The sequence below is a fragment of the Brassica napus genome, chromosome C6 (assembly GCF_020379485.1).
Source record: "Brassica napus cultivar Da-Ae chromosome C6, Da-Ae, whole genome shotgun sequence".
NCBI classification, from domain to species: Eukaryota; Viridiplantae; Streptophyta; class Magnoliopsida; order Brassicales; family Brassicaceae; genus Brassica; species Brassica napus.
The window spans coordinates 21,862,197-21,888,053 of record NC_063449.1 but is presented as its reverse complement, the minus strand read 5'-3'; the positions used below and the strand labels follow the sequence as shown (position 1 = coordinate 21,888,053).

At 34.8% G+C, this 25,857-nt stretch overlaps 3 protein-coding genes and 1 pseudogene across 4 annotated transcripts; all 4 read right to left on the bottom strand.

Annotated features, from left to right (window-relative positions):
- Positions 1 to 502: 502 nt before the first annotated feature.
- On the bottom strand, positions 503 to 2,548 carry LOC111212551 (annotated as a pseudogene).
- Positions 2,549 to 3,081: 533 nt separating this feature from the next.
- LOC111207247 (beta-glucuronosyltransferase GlcAT14A) lies at positions 3,082 to 5,333 on the bottom strand. The gene is made up of 4 exons (XM_022705116.2): positions 4,532 to 5,333; positions 4,357 to 4,432; positions 4,154 to 4,269; positions 3,082 to 3,810 (listed from the first exon to the last, which is right to left on the bottom strand). The coding sequence occupies exons 1-4, from the start codon at positions 5,127 to 5,129 to the stop codon at positions 3,296 to 3,298; spliced, it is 1,305 nt and encodes a 434-aa protein (XP_022560837.1). The 5' UTR covers positions 5,130 to 5,333; the 3' UTR covers positions 3,082 to 3,295.
- Positions 5,334 to 12,781: 7,448 nt separating this feature from the next.
- LOC111212552 (pentatricopeptide repeat-containing protein At5g39980, chloroplastic) lies at positions 12,782 to 15,036 on the bottom strand. Its single transcript, XM_022714106.2, has one exon. It carries the CDS (start codon positions 14,919 to 14,921, stop codon positions 12,888 to 12,890), a length of 2,034 nt encoding a protein of 677 aa, XP_022569827.1. The 5' UTR covers positions 14,922 to 15,036; the 3' UTR covers positions 12,782 to 12,887.
- Positions 15,037 to 21,605: 6,569 nt separating this feature from the next.
- On the bottom strand, positions 21,606 to 25,166 carry LOC106422878 (HIPL1 protein-like). Of its 2 annotated transcripts, XR_002663014.2 has the most exons (8): positions 24,984 to 25,166; positions 24,672 to 24,826; positions 23,834 to 24,590; positions 23,546 to 23,761; positions 23,254 to 23,432; positions 22,938 to 23,182; positions 22,677 to 22,737; positions 22,266 to 22,545 (listed from the first exon to the last, which is right to left on the bottom strand). XR_002663014.2 is itself a non-coding variant. In XM_013863664.3 (7 exons), exons 1-7 carry the CDS (start codon positions 25,078 to 25,080, stop codon positions 22,113 to 22,115), a joined length of 2,082 nt encoding a protein of 693 aa, XP_013719118.1. In that variant the 5' UTR covers positions 25,081 to 25,164; the 3' UTR covers positions 21,606 to 22,112. The 2 variants fall into 2 exon arrangements, 1 of the variants encoding a protein (XP_013719118.1); XM_013863664.3 differs by lacking the exon at positions 22,677 to 22,737 and having other exon boundaries at positions 21,606 to 22,545; positions 24,984 to 25,164.
- Between the last annotated feature and the right edge of the window lie 691 nt (positions 25,167 to 25,857).

Below are 25,857 nucleotides of genomic sequence, written 5' to 3'. Positions count from 1 at the left end.
CCCTATTGCAAATAAATGAGATGGTTGAAAAGGTAATTTTTGTTTATTAATATATTTTTTTTATAATGTCGATTACTAACTTGTCCCTATTTACTAACTTTAAATATTTTTGTAGGCGGTTCCTAAAAGGAAAGGAGGCCGTTTAGTTAGGTTGGCCCGCCATGCTTCTTCGTATCCGGCATCTTCTTCGCAAGCTTTGTATGCTGATCCCATGATTCTCGAGGAGCTACATGACAAAGATGAACGGATTGGGGCATTGGAGGAGCAGAACACCACTATCCTTTCTGAGAATGCCACGATCCGTTCGGAGAATGCCACTATCCTTGCTGAGCTGGCATCCCAGAAGAAGTTCAACGCCGAGATAATGCAGAAGCTAGATCGTTTGATGTCTTCGAGTTCTTAGTTTTTTCTGCTTTTTAAGACTTTCTGAATGTTTTTTTTTCTATTTCGGTTTGTATGAATTTTAAACTTTCTGAATGTTTTTTTCTATTTCGGTTTGTATGAATTTAAATTCTATAATATTATTAGTTTTAAATTTCAGATTTTATTTATTTATTTATTAATTTTTAATATAAAAAATATATAAAAATGCAAAATTAATTCGTTTTTAAAATTGATATATTCCGACGAATTGTGGGCGTCGGACTATACCGACGGACTATGGTTCGTCGGAAAATACCGACGGAGAGGGTTCCTCGAAATATTTCGACGAACCATTGTCCGTCGGTATCTTCCGACGCCCCATAGTCCGTCGGTATTTTCCGAGGACTACGTTCGTCGGTATAATCCGAGGAACGTTCTCCGTCGGTATATAGTTTTTCCGATGAACTCTGGTCTCGTGTGTCCGCATCGGAATATCGTCGGAAGTTCGTCAGAATGCCGTTTCTCGGTATTCGTCAGAAAGTCGTCGGAAGGTCTGACGAAATTCCGACGAATACTTTTTTCCGACAAAATGATACCGACGAATTGGTTCGTCAGAAATTCGTCGGAATCGGTCTATTCCGACGAATTTCTGACGATTTCGGCCATCAGAATCCCTCTGTTTTCTTGTAGTGCACGTGCTAAAGTATTTAATGCACGCAAGACTTTGTGAAAGTTTTCACTGATAGTGAACTTTGACCTCTTGAATATGTCTTTTGTGTAACCATATTTTGAACCTTGACCAACAATAAGTAAAAATCTGGTCACCATTTCTTCAATGCATATATTCCGGGTATCTCTTAGACCAGTCTTCATTCTAATAAGATCACAAAACTTGTCAAATGAGCTTGGATACATGCGATATAGTGATCGGAAGTGCTCAGGGTCCTCTTTCAAAGCATTTTGAATGTAATCATAACCAATGTTAGTGATTGGCCGACGAACAGGGCGTTGTATGCGATTGTCACTCCTCACATACGTTGTTGCTATGTTATTTAACATCACCAGCAAAATGTCTAACTCTGACTCGTCTTCTTCCATTTGGTTTGCTTGCATTTCGTCATACATTTGTTCTACTTCTTCAAAGGTGCTCTCATGATAAAACACCTACAAAAAGAGATTACTATTTATATTAATAACTGAAATACACGAAGAATCTTTAAAAACTAATAGACTGACCAAGACACGAACAATAAAGTTACATAGATCATTTACCAGACGCTAACAATAAAATAAGCTACGTGGTATAACAACAGCATGAAATTTTGTTTTGCTAAAAGCAACAAAAAATATTTAAAAGCCCCATCATGTATATTAAACTAAAACCAGTTTGGTATTAAAAAAGCAATGATTGTAAAGAAATAACAAAAGAGTCTAAAACAAATATAATAAAACAAAGATCAATCTTAGTTGATATTGCTTTGGATCCAACCATAGCGTTCTTCTATGGACATATCAGTGAAGACATCTTTCATTCCCAAGGAATAGATAAGGGTCACCGCTTTAAATTTGATACGATCATCCAAATCAGGAACCTCTTGCATAGCATCCTAAACACTATTTTTCTTCTTTTCAGCATCTCTTTTCTCAGCTTCTTTTTGTTGTCTTTCTTCTCTCTGTGTTATGAAGGTAAGGATCTTGCTGGTCATCATTACCATAGCATCACTTTGATCACTGTTTATCTCAACTGCACTGCTAGATGCGTCTGATCGAGATCGTTTTATCGAGACAAATTTTTCCACACGCCTTTTGACACCATTTTCTGGGGATGGTTGCTGAGCATAAACATCATCATTGATGTCCTCAAAATTCAAGTTGTCTTGTACTTGACTGTTACCAACCATGAAGACGCGAGCATCTGTTGTATCACCCAAGCTAATTGCAGAACTACCATTAGCAGTTGCACAATCAAATATGATTTTCAAATCATCAAACTGTTCAGTACAGTCATAGCGTAAGAACTTGTGATTTGGATGTCCCTACAAAAAAAATTATACTTAATTATTATTGTTCTCCGTACTTTCCTTAAATAAAAATTATGGAATTGCCTAATGATGCTAAAGTATATAGGACATTTAATGATTTTAAATATTAAATATTTGACAACAATTAGTGTATCCACTAACATTTTTACTTTATTTTAAATTTAGATTTTTTCTGTATATGTTATATTTCTAATTTTAAAAATGATTATCAATTAGTAAAACTGTTAAAAATCTCACATTGAAATGTTTATGGTCTCTGGTTTAAATTTATTTTTATGACAAAATACAAATGATCACAAAATCATATAATAAGAAGTGTTATTGAATGGATATTATGACTATATATATATATATATTTAAATTAAAATGAACAAAATTGAACGTATATTATATATATAAATTAAATGTATTTATATATATTAAATTAATTATATATATCATTTAAATTAATTATTATTTTTTTGATAAAAGCTTTGAACAAAATTGACGACTTGATATAGCCGCGAGTTCTAGTTTCTCTTTAATACATGAAGTCGGTTGGGGAAAAAAAACAATAATGAGAGTAAACGTTCGAGGTTATTGCCAAGAATTACACGGATGTATAGGAGACAAAATTTCTCCAGCTTGCGGAGAACTTGTGGACTGGCCAGAGTAGAGAGTTAAAAAAGAAGTATAATATATGAAAATCTCAAAACTGTAATATGGAAATCTGTGAAAATGTGACAACAACAATACATTAATCTGTGATACAATGTCCCAAAAGCCAAAGTCTAAATTGTTCAGCGTCCTCACTTATACTCTTGAGTAAAAGAGAGATACAATCAGATCCTAAATCACATCTATTCCCAAAAAGCTGCTAGATCAATCTCTGTGATGTTCTGCAATGTGATTTACTTGCATTGTTTTGGTCGAAAATTCTCAGTAGATAACATCGAAGTAACAAGACTCTCCAGCCGTCTAGCACCTGGACCAGGCCTGATAACATCAGTATCACCAATAACAGCACAAGGGTCAGTCCCGTTTTCATGGCTCCCGATGCACCACCCACCAGGTGTAGGCATCCCAAAACCTCGGTTAAGAAGCTCCTCATCAATCTTGTCAAGAACAGGATCTTCTCTTCTGAATTTTCTAGCAAAGGGGGCATTGCTATTGACCATTCTATCCATATCTGCAAGAGTGAGATGGTGTGGATGCTGCTTAGGCGGATTGTCCCACGTTATGAAGTGCAAGTCGCTGTTTACAGTTGTGTTTCTGAATTCCTCAGCGTTGCAGAGAACTGTGTGAAAATATCCTTCCGGAGAAGAGAGAAAATTCGAGTAGTACATTAACACGGTCCGAGGTAGATTATCCCAACCCCAAATGCAATAGTCAATGAATGGCCGTGATAAAGCCATCCAAGCAGAGCCTGTTACCAAGAAACACAAGTTATGGCTGACTGATTCTGACAAAAGTCCTCCACACAATCAAAGGCAACAAACTACTTTTAAAGATCATGTCCACACATTTTGTAAATCATGAAAGTTTTTGCCTAGCAATCTAAGCACAGGGACTCAGTGTTGTTGAACCACTGAAAAGGAGTAAATTTGAGAAATACCGACCGAACAGAACAGCTATGGAACCTAAAGATAACCAATCAAGACTGCATATGCCTAGTAATAACAGTTAAACCAAACTAAAGAGCTAGAAAAGACAGAGACAAACAATAAAGTCTAGAACTTGCTCAGAGATGACTACAGTCTATCAAGAACCTGTGAAGAGCTTGAATGCTGTTGGGATGCTTCGTCTTTGCGTAACCCAAAAAACATCAGACTTTTTGTTCAAATACAGTCCAGGATCTATAATCACCGGTTTTGCTCTCTGTGATCTGAAGTAAAATAAAAAAAAAATCAAAACCTGAGTTTTACGAAATGATATACAAAAGATGTAAACTTGAAACTCTCTCTTCGCTTACGCTTTCCATCCAATGTTACTAGTATGATCAATGAAGTTCAAATCCCGCGGCAAATGCGAGAATATATGCAACAAATCTGCTTATTTAAAAAAACACACAACAAAATTCAAAAAATCCTGTAATAAAAGAACCAAACCAAAAAAAAAGTTTTCGACTCATTTCAGAATATTCTCACCATCTTGAGTCATAAGAGGATAATCAGAGGAGCTGAGATTGATGAACCAGTCCCACTCAGCTCCCTCCCTGAGCAAAATCGCCGCGGCGTGAAGCGTATTCGCCACCATCGTCGGCCCACGATACGTCACGAGGTTAGCTTTCTCAATCATATGAACGTTCTGAAACCTTCGGAACAAGGACGAGTTTCGAATGTATCCATGGAGATCCTCTCTCTCCTCGGGGGAAGAAGCTCTTTCCAGATGAACAACGTAGCGGTTGTTAGGATGGTAAAGAGCCAGAAGGGTTCGCCGGAGAGACTTCCCGTCGCCGGCGGATCCGGAAATCAAGTAAGCGAATCGCGGCGGATCGGGGAGGGAGGAGATGGGTCTGGGTTTGATCTTGGACTCGACGAAGGCCGATGACCCAGATCCGGTTAACAAAACGGGTCGGGTGAAAGGGAGGAAACGGGCTCCGGTTGGTGAAGTGAGGGTCGTGAGGAAGAGTAAGAAGAAAGCGAAGATTGAAGCGATCACTATAGGGAAGAGAATCCATCTCCTCTCTGAGTGGTGATGCTGATGATGCCTCGCATTCGAGTAATAGCTTCTCAGTTTCTTCATCGCATCTATATTCAAAGTCGACACAGTTTCATTGTCTTCTTGGAAAATTAAAACCCATTTTTTAAAAAACTTAAACTTGGAATGTAATTAGGGTTTGGTTTTGTTGGGATGATCAACGGGGAGAAGAAGTAACGTTAGTGGAGAAGAGACAGAGACCGAAGATGTGGAAATAACTAAAACTGTAAGGTTTACTGGTCAAGTGCATTAATTAATGTCACCAGATTCAGATCTTAATGGGAAAAAAGGAAAAAAATCTGGAATCTAGATGACGGGCCAATCTAAAAGCCCATTACTCTTGGAACTTATTAGTCAACGTAGGCCAGGACGTAAAATCCGGAACCCAAAATCCGATCCGAACCCGGATTAAAAAATCCGATCCGTTATCCGACCCGAAACGTAAAAATATCCGAACGGATTTTGTAGGGTGGTACAAAAAATATCCGAACCCGAAGTGTTATTAACCGAACCTGAACAGGTAATCCAAAAATCCAAAATTAATAGTCAATATAAATATTTTGAAATATATATAAGTATTTCAATTTTTAAATTTAATATTTGTGGTAATATTATATATAATAATAAATATTAAGTACACAATTAGTTATAAATAAATATTTTATAATTTGCTCATTGAAAAAAAAAAAGTCTACTATGTATAAGACAATACATATTGTTTACAAATGATGTTTGTTTTCATGCTTGATTTAACATTTTATTGTTATTTTATCAATTTTATATGTGATAAATTTACTTCAAAATTTTTGTTTTTTACTTTGGTTATATTCGAACCGAACCGATATAACCCGAATCCGTATGATATATGATTACTTTATGGGTTTTATGATGCAATACAATTTTGAACCGAACCCAAAGTGTTATTATCCGAACCCGATCCGTACTAATAAAATTTTAGTATGGGACCTAAAAACGTAAACCTGAAAATCCGAAAATCCGAAAAATCTGATCCGAATGCCAACAGATATCCGAACGCTCAGGCCTAAGTCAATTTAAGGATTTTGTGTTGGTTAAAGATAGAAATGGGGGGTGCACAAAAAAAAATAGAAATGGGCGTTCCGTTCGGATTGAACTAAGTTTTGATTTTTTTTCTAATGACATGAAATTTAACCATATTTGGACATTCATTAGGTTGGATGTGATTCGAGCTTTTCGGTGCATTAAAATTTAAAACGAGGAAGAGTGTTGAAAACCCAGAGAAACTTAGAAGTATCGTAGATTAGTTGTAAAAGTTTAAAGGTTTCTACGTCCAGGTCCGAAGTTCGAATCATAGACCATGCAATTTCGTACATATTGCATATTATAAGAGGAACAAAACTTAAGTTCACCTCTAAAGTGAACCTTTAAATTCACATTCCCTCTTATTACCAATCAAAATACCACATAGATTAATAATAAAATACATTATATTTTAAAAAAAAATCTAAAATAATTGAAAAAAAATAATGACGCTCATTTTAATGACGCTAACGCCACTAACTAAACCCTAAATCATAAATCTAAACCCTAAACCCAAACTCTATATCTTAAACTCAAATCCTAAACCCTAAACCCTAAACCCTAAACCCAAACCGTAAACTTTAAACCCAAACCCTAGACCTTAAACTCAAACCCTAGATCCTAAACCCAAACCTAGACTCTAAACCCAAATCTTAAATCCTAAAGAAACAACATCAACATTAACCCAAACCTTTAGGATATAGGATTTGGGTTCAGGGTTTACAATTTGAGTTTAGCGTATAGGGATTAGGTTTGGATATATGGTTTGAGTTTAGAGTCTATGATTTGGGTTTAGGATATAAGGTTTGGGTTTAGGGTTTACGGTTTGGATTTAGGGTTTAGGATTTGGGTTTAGGATATAGGGTTTCGGCTTAGGGTTTACGGTTTGGGTTTAGGGTTTAGGATTTGGGTTTATGGTTTAGGGTTTAGATTTAAAGTTTAGGGTTTAGTTAGTGACGTTAGCATCATTAAAATTAGCGTTATTATTTTTTTCAATTATTTCAGATTTTTTAAAATAAAATTAATCTATTTTATTATTAATCTAGGTGGTATTTTGATTGGTAATAAGAGGAGAGGTGAATTTAAAAGTTCTTATAAGAGACCCAGGTTTCAATTCCCGAAGAAATCGATTTATTAAACAATTATGCAGACTACGGAAGAAATGCTTACAAAAAATTTTCAACATGGTGCAAGTAAATCCAGCCATGTGTGAATTTTCATAGAAAGGCTTAGGTGATGCATTTAGGCATAGATCCGATTAATGCATGTCAATTTGTCGGTTGTTGAATCTTCTATGTAATATTTCTCATAATTGTAATATCATAATAAATCAGCGATAAAAAAATCCTGGTAAATTGGATCTTTCAAGTCCATTCGTGAATTAATTGGTATGTTGAGTTTTGATGAGAGGAGAAGAAAGAAAACCACAATTGCATGCAGATGCTGGCTTAATCCATATTATCATCTCTAGAAGCAGACATTCTATTGCGCACAGTGGAGTCGACTTGTTTCAAGATGAAGTTAGTTGTTATGTGCGTCAATATGTGGGGGTGATTGCTTATTTCTCTCCATCATAATGTGAGCTTGCCAAGAAAATAAATTTAGGTATCTTCGACTGATGTCTTCGGTTAAAATTATCAAGATTTGTATCTTCAGATCCAGTCGGCAGAACTAATATGCAGATGATGCATGTTAGCGAGTGTTCTCCATAGAGTCCTTAAGAAGGAGCACTGAAAGAAGAGATGATCTCTGGATTCCGGGGCTTGATTGCATATGAGGCGCAAATGATCAGTATGATTTCCCAAGTAAAATGAATAAAGTGAGGTCGATATATTTGTGATGGAGCTCGATGTATGATCGATGTGTGTGTGTATGAATGCAGTTGTGAGTGTTCTCTTTACTTGTCTTCCTCTCCTTTTACACTTGCCTTCGTTAAAATATCCACTCCTCCTCTTTCTCACACAGTTTTGGATTCTTTGGGGTTTCCTTGACTTGGTCGACATCGAACTCAAGGCTTATTGTTGAGCTTGACAACTTACTCCTGATCTCGGCCCACTCACTTGTTTCTGAGCCCAATTGTTCAAGCCAACTTTGATGGTGGATCAGGGTTCCAAAATTGCCCCGCCCCCCAGCCCCTTTTAGTGAGTTTCCGCAATCCGCATCTAAAAGGGGTGAACATCCAGGTCCTTATCCAGCTGATCAGTTCGTCGTTAACGAGAAGGCGTCGTGCGAGATCTTCAAGATGGACAGTCTATTTCATGCGGTTTCAAGATATCGACATTTGTCAAGTATCGCCGCCTTTGATTTGACACACTGTGATTTTTATTTCTCATCACGTGGTCGAGATTTATTTAAATAAAAATAAAATATATTTACACTCTCGAAAACTGCTCCCGAACCGTCTGTTCGGTTTCTATAAGTTGTAAAGTCATCATTTACTTTTTTTTATCAATCATATTGTGGGAGGCTTCATGAAGTGCTTCTTTAGGACTTAAGCTTCCATTTGTCCATATTTCTTTCTCCACCACAATGAAGCTAAAAAAATAGGAACAAGCTTCCAATGAATTAAGGTAAATCATAAGAGAAACCCCCATTCAAAACCCATTGTGTCAACAGAAAATACAAATTCCAATTTTTAGAAATCAGGTTTCTCGTTTATCTTGCAGGTCATATTAATGTGTTTGTCAGAGGTTGTTCTCAACTCTAATGGTGCTATATACAATACAAATGCATATCTCAAGCTGTCTAATTATTTCGTTAACAATCTATCTCTTTCAATAAAGATGAGACACAAAGAAAGATGATATACTAGGTATGCTTTCACGTGCTAACAAACGTCTGAGGAAGTTTGCAAGGTAACTATCTTATTATATAAGATACAGTCATGTGCCTAAACATTTGTTTTTCACACACGGTACTTTCATATCTCTTTTCATTTAGGGTTAGTTGGATTTCTAAGTAATCAGTAGGGTCTTATTACAATCTAAATTTGATGTCCTGTGTCAGATGTCTACATTGCAATGTTTATTTTCTAATCTTGGGCAGGTTTGCCGATCAAATCGGACTGAATGGGAAGACTTTAGCTGACGGAGAAACAAAGAATCATCAAAGATAAATTCACAATTGCAAGAGTTCCCACATGTATCACATGGCCTGTAAAGAATAATATAATTTGCTTAGGAAATAATAGGATTTTATGCCTAGATGAAATACAAGTAGGGTGTTATCGCGAAATGATTACGAAATTGCACTAACTCACTTTCCAAATTTAGATTCTTTTTCCTTATTTACAAAAGGTTTAGTTACTTTCTTCAATGTTTACTTCAAAATTGTAATTCTATTTTATAAAATCATAAAATATGTTCATTAGGCCATTTATATTATTTTATTGGTCATGCCCGCTTCATATTTGTTATTGGCCATACTCTGCGTTTTTTTTCAAGATCACTAATGTTAAAAGAAAGGGTAAAATATGATCTGAAAAGACCAGTGACATGTTAGTTCAGAAAAAAGAGGGAAGACGAGCTATTTCCCCACGAGAGGTATCGTATAGCACCAAATCTCCATCAAACTATGACCTCGTTCTAGATGTTTCTGAATTTAAAGTTCGAAACCTATTTCTCCATCAAACTTATGACTATGTCTTATATCTCCACGAAATAAAAGATCGAAATCTCAGACCCCACGAAATGAAATTAATCGGTTTTAGGCTCCAAATTATAACTGTAAACTTAACATAACCACATTTAGATCAGTATATGGCCCAATTAAGATCTGATTACACCTGCTAAACCACTAATTAAAACCCAGAACCGAAGAACCCCTTTAACCCGAGTTAAGAAACCTAAATAAAAAAATCTCCAATCGCAAAAGAGTGAAACGAAGAGATTGAAGAAGCAGAAGAAGGTAGAGAGAAAATAAGATATTGAAGAAGAAGGTAGAGCTGAATAGATTTGACCACAAAGCTTTGTGGGGGTGCTGATCTTTCTTTATGATATCTTAATTGTCTCTTTTCAATGTTATGACCACAAAGCTTCAAGTCATCAAAATTTGAAAATCATTATCTTACATAACTAGAAAACACAAACACATGGATCAGACGATTACATAAGCTGAGAATAAATTCAAGTTCACAGCAAATAAAAACAAACACATTCTTTACCATTCTTCACCACCATTCTTCAACATTTCTGTAGACTTAAGATCACCAAAAGGCCAACCAGAATCGTACATCCAATGACAAAGCCAGCCATCATCTTCTTCATCTTTGTTTACTCTCAATTTTGGACACAGAATCGTACATCCATGACAAGAAGCTCCAGACACAGTTTTTGAAGACCCAAACATCACTGCTTACTCTCAATTTCGGAAAATAGGGGAGAAGAGAATCATAAATCGATTTTAGGGTTCATAACTCGCTTTGTGAGTTTAAACCGAAAGGGTCACGGGTCGGGTCAAATCTGGGTAATGTTTAGTTCTGAACCGGTTTTCGGTTCACTTTTTGAGTTTTCTAGTTTGGTTTCGGAAATAACCAAAAAATTTCTTAACCAATATCGAATTAAGTTTGATGGGAAATACGTTTCAAACTTTAAATTCGGGAACATCTGGAATGAGGTCATAGTTTGATGGAGATTTGGCGCTATACGATACTTCTCGTGGGGAAATAGCTCATGGGGCAATGACAATGTAAAGCCGAATTTAAAGCTCAAAAGGTAGTGTTTAAGAGCATGCATGGTCGAGGGATATCATAAGGATGGAGCCATGAAGGATTGCAAACGACCCATAACTCACAAAGATAATATTATACTAACAAATTTGGGTTATGGAAGTGAAGAAATTGATTCCCAGACTTTGGTTTAAAGAAGTTAATCGATATTCATTCAATAATAGACACAACAATAAATTGAAACTAACTGTCAACAAATAAAAAGACTTCCTCTGAATCATGTGTTCTCCAAGGTTGAGACCTCATAAGAAGAGTAAGGAAAATTGAAACCATAAGAGGATACAAACTAATACATCATTAAGCAACAACATGCCAAAAAATAAAAATAAAACAGGCCAACAAACGTTTTTACATTTATGTTCATAAAAATGAAAAAAAAGTTTAAAAATCAAAAGTGTATGAAGTTGAAAAAATCTAATCCTCCAAATCACTAAAATTTTAAAAGGAAATAAAAATCAAGGATGCTAGATTGAAATAGAAATAATTTATATTTTTAATTTGTAATATTAATACAAGATTGAAGAATATTTTTACTGAATATATATATATATAAAACATAATGTTTTTGGATCATAATGTTGGACTGAAAATATAATCAAAATTCTCATAGACCATTAAACAGATGCATTGCTACTTAATATTGTAAACGAAATATAAAAAAAATCAAAGATTAAGTTAGAATGTATATAAAAGTGTATTTTTAATAACAATGTAACTAATTACCTGATTGGTATATTTAAAAGATTGTAATTGTAAGTCAAAATAATATTTAATAATAAAAAATTAAATAGATTGTTCATATCTATTGACAACATCTTGATTATCTTTTTACACTGAGTTTTAATTTAGAACTAAAACTCGATCCGCGCAACCGCGCGAGTTTTTGTTTTCATTTTTTTTTTATATAAATATTTTGTTTTCAATTCTAAATTGGTATATATTATAATATATATGTGTCTATCAATTTTTAAAACATAATAAGTTTACGGTATATTTTTTTCATTGAATAGATTGTTTCAAACTTTCACATGTATTTGTATTTTTTTCTATATATATATTTTTGGATTATTATTTCATTATTAAAATCGTAACTATATATATAAATATTAGTAAAATATTGTTTTATTGTAATATTCAAAGATATTGTAACATTTCACAAATTTAGAAAGTTTTTAAAAAATTAAACTTTTCGCTTCATAGATTTATATTATCGAGAAAATAATTAAACATTTAGTTTTTTTTTTTAATTTTTAAAATAAACTATATAGTTTAAAATTTGTTTTCATTGGTTTAAGGTAGTAAATATTAATCATTGTTAGATAATATGATTTTTGTTATTTAAAAAAAATCTTTATAATTTTAAAAGTTAACATCGACAAATATTTAAATATTTAACATATGTAGGTATAATATTACAACATTAAATTATATTTATTGGATTTATACTATGTATAAATCCAATGAATCATCTTATTATTGATAGCCCAATAAAAATTTCTGGTATGCCCAAAATTTAAATGATAAGATTAGAGATTAAATGTAACATGACTTTTTAGGAATATGTCTATTAGATCTATTTTAAAAAAAAATCATGCATGAATCAAGGTTGTGACTTCTGTTTTAATATATAAAGATTATATTTTAACTATAGTTAGATTGTGGAAAACTATACCCCAGTTCTCCATATTGCATCGAATAAATAGTTTTAAGTCCAAAACCGTTCCAACACATATCTATTTCGGTTCAATTCCGATTTAGGTTTTCGGTTCGCTTTAAAATCCCATGTCTTGTTTCAGATTTCAATATTAATAGTTGATTTTTTTTTTTTTGTGTGCAACAACAATATTAATACTTGATAGACAAAAGATAAATAAATTACTGGGTCCCGTTGTTAGTGCTTCTGGTCTCTGGATAATCTAATCAACAAATTAAAATCATAAATAAGTGTAAAACTGAAGCCGACAAACATCCAGATTGTTTTACTCAAGTTAACACAAGACGAAGCATGTTACATGATCTCATCTAGAAAAGGGCTTTAGAAGTCCTCGTTCTCTCATTCGATTCATGACTCTTGAAGCATCGTTTAGTTTATCTGCTCTCTCATACAAAGCCGCCACAACCAAATGCAACTCCTTACTATTGATGTTAGGATCAGACTCCAATCTCTCAAACAAAGATTCAACCATCTCAAAATCTTTCTTGGACGAGTATAAACTCAGCATCTGGAAATGAACTTCATCAGGAAAAACACATCCTTCCTCTTGCATCTCTCTGTAAACCGTATCCGCCTTTTCGAACTCTCTTTGTTTCCCATAAGCGTTCAACACTATAGCTATCGCGTTTGAATCCGGAAAATAACCAGCGCTTCTCATTTTCTCAAACACTTCAATAACATTCACGTACCTTTGGTTTCTCGAGTAAAGATTGATCATACAGCCAAAAACAGATATGTCTTTTACCTCCCCAGAATCAAAAGCTTGTCGGAAAACCCACGTGGCCTCTTCTATTCTCCCAGCTTTAGCAAGAATGGTGATAGCGGTTTCTCTAGGTATGTTATCAGGACGCTTTAACTCCTGTAGCAGACGCTTAGCATGACCCATTAGACCAACTCTTTCGTAAGCCACGATCATTGTCTGATACAGAACTTGGTCAATTTCAACACCTGAGCTCCTCAGTTTCTGAAACAGCGTTGCAGCTCGGTCTAGTTTACCAGCTTTGCCCCATATTGAGATAATCGTTGAGTATGTAATGGCGTTAGGTTCGATTCCTCTGCTCTGCATCTCCTGAACGAGATTCGTTGCCTTTTCGTGCTCCAGAGTCTTCCCATAGATCTTAATCATTGTGTTGTAAGTAACAACGTTCTGCTCAATGTCTTTCCTCTGCATCAACCTGAAAAGATGAATTGCTTCACCGAAAAGCTCAGCTTCACCATAAACACGGAGGATCGTGTTGTAGCTAACAACGTTTGGTTCAATATCCATTTTCCTCATACTCCAAAACAACCTATCAGCTTCTTTCACCATGTCAAGCTGACCATAAACATCAATCATTACATTACAAGTCGTGAGATCCAATGGACAATTCACCTCTTTCATCTCTGCAAAAACGGACAAAGCTTCAAGAAACTTCTGGTTCTCCACATAAACACTCAAAAGAGTTGAGTAACTAACTGTGTTTGGTTCCACACCAGCTTCCTTCATCTCATTCATAAGCAAACGAGCTTCTTTGAACAACTTAGCCTTTCCATAAACATTAATCATCGAATTATACGCAACGAGATCAGGCGTAATACCGGACTTCTTCAACCTCGAGAAGATCGAAATAGCCTTAGAGTAATCACAAAGCCTCCTAGACAACTCAATGAGGTTACTGTACAAGACGAGATCACCAGAAACACGGTCCTGTTCCATCTTCTGAAGCCAAGACAAAGCCGAATCGAACATACCTTCTTTACCAAACGAAGTAATAAGCGTCGAGTAAGTATACCTATCGGGAGCAAGAGGTCTCTGACGCATTTCGTCGAACAGTCCGTGTGCAATGTCGAATTGCTTAGCTCTCAACACGTTTCGGAGAACGACGTTGTAGGCGAACACGGAAGGTGTATACTTAGCTTCGTCGTGAACCCAATCGAGCAAGGCGAGTGATCTCTGCCAGTCTTGTTCTCGGGAAAGAAGCGAGACCATGAAGCGTATAGACAATTGTCTGTCTTTGTACAAAGAGAGGAGAGAGAAAAGCTCTTCCTCGTTATGGGTTTGGTGAATTGAAGCTAGAAGCTCGTCCATGTCGACTTTGTGGTCGAGAAAGGTGGATCTTTGGTACCTCCGATGTTTCTTCAACGATGTTGACTTCTCTGGTTGTTTTCTCCATACGTTTTTAGTTTCTGTAGATTGTGAAGATGATGAGGAAGAAGCAGAGACTGTGAAGATGAGACTGCGATGTTGTGTTGATTCAGGAGGTATGGTGAAGAAGGGTATGGAGGTGTAAATATGAGGTCTGGTTAAGGGTATTGATGGAAGAGAAGGAGATGATGATGAGCAGATGTCTATGTACATCTTCCACCTAGGAAGAGCAGCAAACCAAAACCTTTCGCAAAAAGCAACGTTATCTTTTCATATATGACCCCAAAAACGTTGTCAACTCTTCGACGCCGTTTTCAACACATATTCACAGCTATCAGAGTAATCCTCTGATCTAAGAAAGCAGGTTTCATAGCAATTAGACAATATTCAATTAATCTCTATCACAAATATGTACTGTTAATACCTATAATATATACTAATCCGCTCAACCGCACGAATTTTTGTTTTCATTTATTTTTATATAAATATTTTGTTTTCAATTCTAAATTGGTATATATTATAATATATGTACCTATCAATTTTTAAAACATAATAAGTTTACGGTATATTTTTTTTACTGAATAGATTATTTTAAACTTTCACATGTATTTGTATCTTCTTTTATATATATATTTTCGGATTATTATTTCATTATTAAAATCGTAACTATATATAAAGATTAGTAAAACATTGTTTTATTGTCATATTCAAAGATATTGTAACATTTCACAAATTTAGAAAGTTTTTTTAAAAATTAAACTTTTCGCTTCATAGATTTATATTATCGAGTAAATAATTAAACATCCAGTTTTTGTTTAATTTTTAAAATAATCTACATAGTTTAAAATTTGTTTTCATTGGTTTATGGTAGTAAATATTAATCATTGTTAGATAATATGATTTTTGTTATTTAGAAAAAAAATCTTTATAGTTTTAAAAGTTAACATCGACAAATATTTAACATATGGAGGTATAGTATTAAAACATTAAATTATATATGTTTAATTTATACTATCTATAAATCCAATGGATTATCTATTCTTTAAATCCAATTATTGATAGCCTAATAAAAATTTCTGGTAGGCCCAAGATTTAAATGATACGATTATAGATTAAATGTAGCATGACTTTCTACGAATAGGTCCATTAAATCCATTTAAAAAAAAATCATATATGAATCAAGGTTGTGACTTCTGTTTTAATATATAAGATTCACTTCGTTTCAAACATAAGATTTGAGAAAATGTTTGATGTTTTGAAATATATTAAAAGTTTACTTTTTTTTTGTTTTGTATTATGAAGTCCATATGCTAAATAAGTTATAAATGGATTCAAAGTTAAATTCAAATTATGAGTCCATCCCAAACTAAAACTCTAAAAAAAAAAAAATCCTATTTGTAACTTTTGCAAAGTTTCTCTTTTATTTTTAGGCACTTTCTAAAAATTAAACATTTTCATCTTTGTGAAAAATTAACATGTCTCTAATTTGTAATCCACTAAACAACCCAACTTAAATTTTACATTTAGTAATTTTAAGTTTTTTTTTTTGTGTTTGCACTACTAATATGAGGTGACTATCTCTGTGGATTGTATAATACATTATTTTAATATTAAATTATTGAAAATTAAATTATTAATATTTTGTTGAACTGATTCATTTTTTTTTGTTTTGTTTCATGTAGGGATTTATCATCTTCACGGGCCTCATCAACCAACACATTAAAGTTTCATAGGTACCATCTTCGTTTCTTTTATCTTTATGTCACTGGCCGCTTAACATGTCAAAGTTTGCAATTTTTTCAACATCTCTTATTCTTGTCACTGATGACGGTGCCAATGGCGATTTTCAGACATATCAAAGTCCACATAGCGATAATGAATACAACACATTTGCAGATTCAAATGTTTCAGATATATTGTGAAAAACCCCTACAATGTGGATTTTTGGTAAATCAGAACCATCCAACCACCTATTTCATTGCAGAGAAATTCCCGGAACCACCGACAACGCATTTGACCATGTTTTTATTATTGATAACTAGCTTGATTCATCAATACTCCACCAGATCTCATCCAACTTATTTATCTTGTTACTTCTTAAATAGTATAGTTGAATCATGATTAGGTTTATTTCATTGAACTTGAGTTATGTGTGATTGTCTATTTGTGTTTAATTCTTTGTGTTATGTTCTAATGCAAATAAAGATAAATTTCATGGGACAACTCAGTTACTTGGATTTAATTCTTTATTGTTCAAGTGGATATCAAACGTCTCATCCACATGGATGGCTACATCTTGCATCAGTAATGATGTCCATACCAAAAAATAAATCAATAAACATCATTGGCATCTTTTGGGGATCAAATGATTATGCTATTCACCAGGTATATATCTACATGGACTATGTCCACATACACAATATTGAGGCAAAAACACACCATCAACCAGTTTTCATCTACATGGACAACCATGCACGTTAATAATCCATGCATTTTTTTTAGAAATAGTTTAGTTAAATCTTATGCTACTCTGTCCACATTACCTTATTTACCAGTTCATCCTCATATGCACACTAAACCTCACCCAATTTTTATCTTATCTACATGAAACACATATAGTTTTCATGGAATCATGTTTCATTGTTATATCTTTTACAATACTCCTATTTTTTCATATATACAAGCAAAAACACATATTATTACAAATTAATTCTTTAACATTAACCACAATGTTACTTACATACATTTAATATACTATATGACCTATCTTGTAATGTTTACAAGGTGAATACATAACCAACACATTAATTCATGCTCGTTTTTGGTCCTAGCCTCCAATTCAATGTCACTTGAACAACTTGCACCATAGCCAATTGTTGTTCATCGTACTTAATCCACTATTCGGTCCTTGCGTGAACACTAATTTCCTTCAACCATTTTTCCTTGTTAAGCATCCCAACATAGTTGCAATTCAATTCAAAGTTCTTCCTTTAAAATATTAACGAAGAACATAACTTATCCACGCAAACCCAAAAATAATAACCAACAATTGTGAGTCTCACTTCAAATACATGTTTAGACATGTTTTAGAAACCTACCTATCACAAACAACCGTTCAAGGAGAGCCGCATCCAATTCTTCTCCTGTGTACGCACATGCAGAAAAATTCAATGGAATCAGGGACGAAAAATTATTTTCTAAGGGATGAAAAAAATATGTGGTTGAAGTTTGAATAGAAGGATACAATTGTCTCCTATTATCACTTGAAAAATAACGAGTCTTGGTCCAACTAAAACGTAAATCAAGCCAATAGATATATTATTAGAAGCTTAATAATTATTATGGATTTTACATCAGCACAAAGTGTTATTCCTTTCTAAGTGGTTTATTCTGCAAATTATAAGTCAAAAGTGCTTCTTCTTGTAAATGACTCCTAAAAAAAGATGAAACATATAAAAATATCCATCCACCCACGTGTTCACTAACAAGCTAAGGTCCGATGACCGCACCACCGCTTAAGAACTCAGAAAATTAATGCATATTTTCATTCCATTTGCTTGATTCACACTCTTAGCCGCCTCTACCTTAAAAGATCTACATCATCCACATCGGTTTTGAAATCACCAAGAAGCTACAATCAATTCGACGAGATCAGTCATCTTGCCATCCCAAACCGATGGGCAAACTGAAGTTGCTAACTGTACAGTCTCCACCCTTTAAGGGCCACTGATGGTTAAAACATGAAAAACTGGATTTATTATTTACCATTTATTAATTTTGCTTGTAATTGTGTGCCTCACTCGACCACTAAGCTCTCACCATTTGAGATAGTTTATTGATTTAAACCAGCAATGCCACTCGACCTAGTGTTCTTAGAAAAGGATGTTATGCCCAGTCAAAATGGAGTTTCCATAGCCAAGTTGGTCCAGAAACTACACCAACCAGGAAGAAATGGAGAAGAATAATGAAATTATCAAATCCTACGTCAACCAGAAGAGAACAGAGATCACCTGTGAACAAGGTGACTGGGTATACACTTAAGATTAGAAATGTTCGCGGAGGAGGAAATCCAATTTGGCACCAAGAAGAGATGGCCCATTCCGAGTTGTCAAGAAGGTGAGTGACAATGCATACCAAATTGATATTCTAGGTGAGTATAAAGTTTCATCAACCTATAATTTTTCAGATTTATCTTATTTTTATGCAATGAAATGTTCTTTGGTCGAAACCTTCTAAAGAGGGAGAGAATAATGTAGGATCAGTAACCGACCTTAACTAGTCCAACCAAATGTTGACTATGAAGACTGCTCCAAGGACACATTTCGATACAAAGGATTAAGAAAAAGCTTCAAGCGGTCAATTGAAATTTTCGTTATTCAGCCACAAATTCTAGACGTTTTAACCAGTCGGGTCAATCAGCTCAATTGATAATGCAAAAAGGAGTGCCCCATGATTCCATCAGCCCAAAGCCTCATCTTGTTTGCCATAGATTTGGTCTAGCCTTAGACAAAACTGATTTCACCTAGATCAAGAATCAATATATCAAAAGGTCTATGTGCATGATCAGTCAAACCATTCATTGCTAAAACAAGTAAGGTAAGTGTAATTTTCATTCCGATCAATTGTTTTGACTAAACAAATCATTTCTCTTTTATTTTGTTATGTTTCTTCCTTTGTTTTATTCAGTATCAAATAAGAATTTTAAAGCACTTTTTATCTTTTGTTTTAGGTTCTAATTGAGTCACTGTTGAGTCTTTTGTTTCAAGTCCCCTAGAAGGCCATAAAAAGGCATAGCTGCATTGGATGTTCTATAAATCATCTAAGCAGCCTTGGATCATTTACCAAATACCAATAAAGAAAATCTCTTTTATCTAGAAAAACATTTGTTCTAAGTCTTTGTATGCGTGTGAAACATCTTAGAGCATCTCAATTTATCAAAATTCTGTTCAAGAATATTGTGGCGTCATTCGATCCATCCATCATTCCATCGTCCAACTAATTATTCCAAGTGAAGAGAGTTGATGACCACTCACTTGAAACCCATCCGATCACTTCCTTCCATCAACCATTTAACTAGCTTGAAGAAGAGAGTTGAACAGCCAGTTTTTAGGTTCACATCATCCATCTCTATATGTTTAAGATTCACCATTGATTCCATATGCAATCACCCACAGCATACTGGATTATCCATCGTAGCCGGTTCACCCATCTCCATAAACAAACCCCCCATCGCCCTTGTTCCATTTGTTCGATCAGATTGTGTGGTCTGACTCGGAGCATACAACACAAAAACTTTACAAAAATATAACTATAAACTCTACATGAATGAAATGATTTTTTTTAACTGGTTAACATAACCCGTGGATAAATGCATGGTTGGACTGCGAATTGTTCTTAAGTGTGTTGAAGGTGCGGTGGTTTGGATCACAACTGAGCCACTTGCAATCTACCAACCTAAGTGTTGATTAACAAAAATGTGACGAGGCAGGGTAGTGAGAGGGAGGTGAATAAATGTTGCTTCTCTTATGTATGAACAAATCTCGCATGCTAATAATGATTGCCTTAGACAAGTGTAGGTGGTACCATATAAAAATAAAGTTAGTGGTAACGTGTTTTTTTTAAAAGGTCATTCCATTACTTAAACATGAGGTGGTGTGGAAAAATCAGATCGGAACAGAACAACCAACAAAATAAAGTTCCATATGAAAAGCTCTAGCAGTCCTAGCTAAAAAATCAGCAATAACATTTTGGTTTCTAGGGATGTAAAAATTTGAAGTTGTGGAATTTTCATTGTAGTGCCTCTATCTCCGTCAGCTCGTTCGAGAAGTTTGGCCATGCTTTTGGCTCCCTAATCATGGTTGTTAAGTCTTTGCAATATGTTCTAAAGTTTTGAGATGTAGAGTGAGAAAGCATGTTTTCCACTGCCTAAGCAAATGCTTCCAACTTAGAGTGCAAAAATGACTCTTCTTATTTGATTTCTTGTACCCATTAGCTGGATTTTTCCTGACAAGTTTTTTCAAACCCATCCACATCTTCTAAATTGTGCCGTAGAAATCCAAGAACCATCAATCTGACATATGTTTTGCAAGCATATGGCTTGTGAGTCAATAATATCTGGTTGTTGGTTCACATGAGATGCAAATGCATTTGCCGAATACCAAGTTTGGCATTCCCCTTCTGCGTATCTGATCAGCTCTAAAGGATCCCTATCAATTCGTCTAAATAATTTATTATTTCTTGCTTTCTAATGATACCAAATTATCCACAGACATGTATGCATGAAAGAGTAATGATTAATCTAACATGTTAACAATGGTTTTGATACGCAAAACCATAAGCAGACAATATAAAAATTAAGTTAGCCTAATAACTTATTTATTAGAAGTAGTACAGTTTACATCTTCTTAATAGTTGAAACGATGACGTGCTATAAACTTAGTTGGATGAAATGTCTTTAAATTAATGTATACTAGTGGCTTGCCCGCCCTACGGGCGGGTGTATTGCCATTGTATATTTAAGTTTGGTATTTGTTGCTCTAAAATGGGAGTGAGTTTTTTTTGTTTAGTTTGATAGTACTTAATCTGATGGTTTTTGCCTTTTATACGCAGTGGTAAACTGTTTCGGAAAAATAGAAAAATGTCTTCGATAATGACTCTTATTCTAAAAAAAAATTGGGTCTCTATTTGAAATGAGTAGGAAAGTCCAATAAACAAATGTCCGAGAGAGAATTTTTAGATCGTTAAAATAGAGTGACATGTGGCAAAATTTGCCCCATGCTCTGATGCTGATGTGGCACAATAAGGATAGACTAAAGTTTATTTTATTGTTATAGATAAATTTAATTGTTTTGTTGTGAGATAAATGATGTTAGTTTTTGTAATGTATCCTCATGATCATGATACTGCTATCGTTTCGATTAACAGGGTAACTTATTGGTATCTAATTGACTTACAATCTTCTTATTTTGGTTTTCTCATTAAGTAATGTGTTGTACATTGAACTTTCAATTTACTTGCTAATCCACTTTTTGATATGCTTATATTTAGACAGATTAATAATGGTCAAAATTTAAACTGAGCAACAATATAACAGGACTGCAATATAACCTTGATGTTATCAACAAGGTTGTCAATTTTTTCATCTGACCAGCAAAGATGAAGTACCCAATTGCGACATCGGCTGCTATAATAGAATGTATGCCAACCTCAATTATGTAAATAAGCAAAAAGTGCTCGCCGTAGTGAGCGTATACTAGTTAGGCAACAAGAAATTTGCTTATTGAAGATGTCTCACGTTTTTGATATGTATTGTTCTCTTGATTCTCGGTGCACCTCAGGATACTGTGACAATAGAAATAGTCCCAGCCATTTGCTTCTCTAGTATGTACGGATCTTTAAACATGTTCATTTTCTTTGTATTACAAACAAAAGAAAAAACCAAGATAAGAAATTTATTACAAGAGTACTAACGCTGTTGTGTAGTCGTTGAGATGATGATGGAGATGGCGGAGAACGATCAGGCTGTCGTGAAGGAACCAATGAAGTTCCGTTTTCAAGAGAGCAATGGAAGTTACAGCGGCTCGGACGAACGATTCTGTAAAGGCCAGAGCTTGCAAGTAAGTAGATGTCTTTGTTGTTGTCTTGTCCAAAGGAGAATATAAAGCCAAGGGGTGGAGATGATGATGATGATGATGAAGAGTCTGTATCAGATGAGCAAGAGATCGGCGAATCCGAGGTGCATCGTAATGGAATACGAGAGCTCGTGAAGTTTCCACTACCCAGTGGAGTTTCAGCTCCACCCCAAATGACTCCAGCGTATAAGTCTGCAAAGAGATACCTATATAAACAAAACAAACATCATCGCAAACTTCATCTACAATCTTGATTTTAAATAATATTGTGAAAAACGTGAATCAAACATCAAAAAGGCAAGAACATTTAGAGAAAAAATACAACTGAGGCAAATACCTGTTTTAGAATATGTATATTGATTATCTGAATTTCTTTTCTTTTTTTTGTCATCGATTATCTGAATTAATAATTGACAATTAGTTAGACTTATATTTATAAATCTTTAAACCCGATATTTATTTTCTTTTACAGGAAAACTTCTTTATCTACTAAATCTGGGTTTCCTAATCACCCATATATCCTTTTACTGGTCCACTGAATTTTAAATCACTCGAAAATCAACAAATGTATAAAGAGAAGAGGAATGAGTGAACGTACGTTCCATACAAGCATGGATCAGTAGATGAGCGATAAAAGTATCCGCCAGTTATTGAAGCAGACCCTTCTTTCTGGTTTACGTCCGAGTGTTTGTACCACATAACCGGGAAGATGGGATTTGTAATCTTTGTTGAGTTCTTGCTGGTTTTAGAAGAGGTAGAAAGATTAAATGGTAAAGGTCCCTCGTAGTAATGCCAACCATAGTTTCCTCCTTTGGTGATCATATCCACTTCTTCATACTTGTCCTGCAAGTTAACTTCATCAAGAATCTGAACAGTGAATATCAAGAAAATGTTGGTTTCAGTTTTGGTGATACCTCTCCAACATCTGCACATATGAAGTAAGACGGCCTCTCTGAATCAAAACTGCATCGCCATGGGTTTCTAACTCCCATGGCCCATATTTCAGGAAGCATATTCTTATCTTGTGTAAACGGGTTGTCTTTTGGTATAGTATAGTTTCCCCAAAGCTGAAACTGGCTCATTGCTTTTGCATCTAATAAACAAGAACCGAGATCAAACTCCATGTTCATATGTGTGAAGATGCTTCTAATGTGTAGCATGTTATTTTTTTATTTTTGTTTTTGTTTTTTAGCATGTTATTATTACCTGGAACATTATTCACATCGAGTCTCATGATCTTCCCAAGCAAAGATCTCTTGTTCTGTGCAAAGTTGTGTGGATCTCCTTTGCTTCCTCCATCTCCCATCATGAAATACAAGTACCCATCTTTAGGTCCGAACAAGATCTGTCCACCATGATGTGATGCAAAAGGAAGACCCATCGTCAAGATTCTCCTTACCTCCACCGGTTTAACATAAGTCCCTGAAAACATATCAATAATGTCTCAGTGAGACAAACAATAAGCTTAAAAGTAAGGTCGATATAGTTTGATACCATTGGTAAAGAACTCTGATATGACGCTGTGGTATTGACATGGGGTTGCTCCGTCATCAGAATCTAGCTTTGAAGGGTCACAATCAACATCTGAGTTGCATGCGCATTTGCCAGAACATTCTGGCCACTTAACTCTATCGCAGTTGAAAGAAACAAAGAATCTACCGTTCCTCAAGAAATCAGGATGAAAAGCTATTCCTAAGAGACCAAGCTCAGCATCAAAGTGCACTTCTTCAGTAAGATCAAGAAACAGATTGGTCTCGTCTATTGTCAAAACTTCTCTAGATCCTTGAGATGGGACTGTAGCCAGGTATATCATCCCAGCCTGATCAGACAGAAAGACGCGATTAGAGCCATCAGGATGAGGTTCCATGTTGAGAAAAGACCCGTTTGCAAGCTTCTCAAGGCATATGCCTGAAGGAGAAGGACTAGTAGCTTTTGAAATGTTGAATGAAACCGCCTGGCCATTGAAGCACACAGAGGATTCATCAGAAGATCCACCAAAAGTCTTGCAGAAGTCATTTCTTGATTTCCATATCTCATATATTGTGGAGTTACCTCCATCTCCAGATTGAGATGCAAAAGGAGTGTTGGTTACAGAGAGATTCTGACATTCACTCCAAAACCTTGTGCAAAAATCAATGTCGGCAAGAGATTGTGTTGACTTGTGAGAAGAAACTGTGGAGTTGCAGAGCACAGGGACTTGTCTAGATTCTAACTCAGCACGGAAAAGCTCTGCTGCGAATGGATCACACTTCTGCAACCAGAAAAAGTAATCATGAAGATAGGTCTTACCGAGCAAAGGCTAAAGCAAATGAACATTTGTGTAGGGTCTTACCGAGCAAAGTAATGACTTCAGATGCGAAGAACAGCTACCAGATACATTGACTGCTTTAAACTGTTTCTGCAACTTCAAGTCCTCATGGGAGTTACAGCATACACTTCCATTGAATTGACAAAAAGAGAGCGGCTGCTTCAGTGTAAGCGGAGCAGCTGACCAAAACAATTCCAAAGAATCAGAAAAAAAAATTAACTGTAAATAAACAGTGCAGCTGACCAAACCAAATAAAATCAGAAAGAAAAAAATGACACAAAACACATAGTTATCATCAATCTGATATCAGGAGAAACAAAGAAAAGAGACACCTACTCAAATCATTACATAATGGATGTGACAAAGATTCTTTGGCAAGAAACAACAACACAAGGCAAGAAAGCAAGACTGCTACTGAACAGAGAGAACTCATTTCTTCATCAACATGTAATAATTTGGTGTTTTAGTTTTCAGCAATACGTTTAGGATCTGAGATATCAAAATAACTCATAAGGTAGCTTCCACAGATATGTAACTCTTACCAAGAAAGAAACCAAAGAGAAGACTATAGCTCCAGACGAGAACTGATGATACATATAAAAATGAATGGAGATCTTTTAGTTGACAACTAGCCGAATCTTTAATTATGTAATCGGCAAATTGGTTTGCGCCAATAAAATAATATTAGAATGAATTATTGGCGCAAACAAATGTTGACTAAAATAAGATGCTACAATAACCTTGATTTTCAGACCTAAGTCTTCCTCCAAATCTTAAAAACTTCGAAAGATTCTGTAACCTCTTCAAGACTTTCAACTATTGTGATTGATATACCATGGTTTTACCACCTTTTGACCGTGGTAATAATTTCTTTATAAAGTTTATTATTTATTTCGAATCGTTTTAGAGCCGTTTCAGTTTCATGTACGTTTTCGACAACTTTAGAGATTTTAGAGCTATTTGAGATGCAGAACTACGTAGATACATCAGAAATTTAGTAATGGATGGAAGACTTCTCACCGTGAAATTGAGCTCATATTTTGATACAAAATAAAGAATTGAGTTAACTTTCCAGTGCCACTGGTTTGAGGTCGATCAGACGGTTGGATTAAAATTTATGCTCGTTTTACTGAAAAGTGGTCGGTCTAACACACTCGAGGAAGTTGTCGAGGTTGTGGAAAGGTGTCGAGCGACACCACATGAGTGTCGA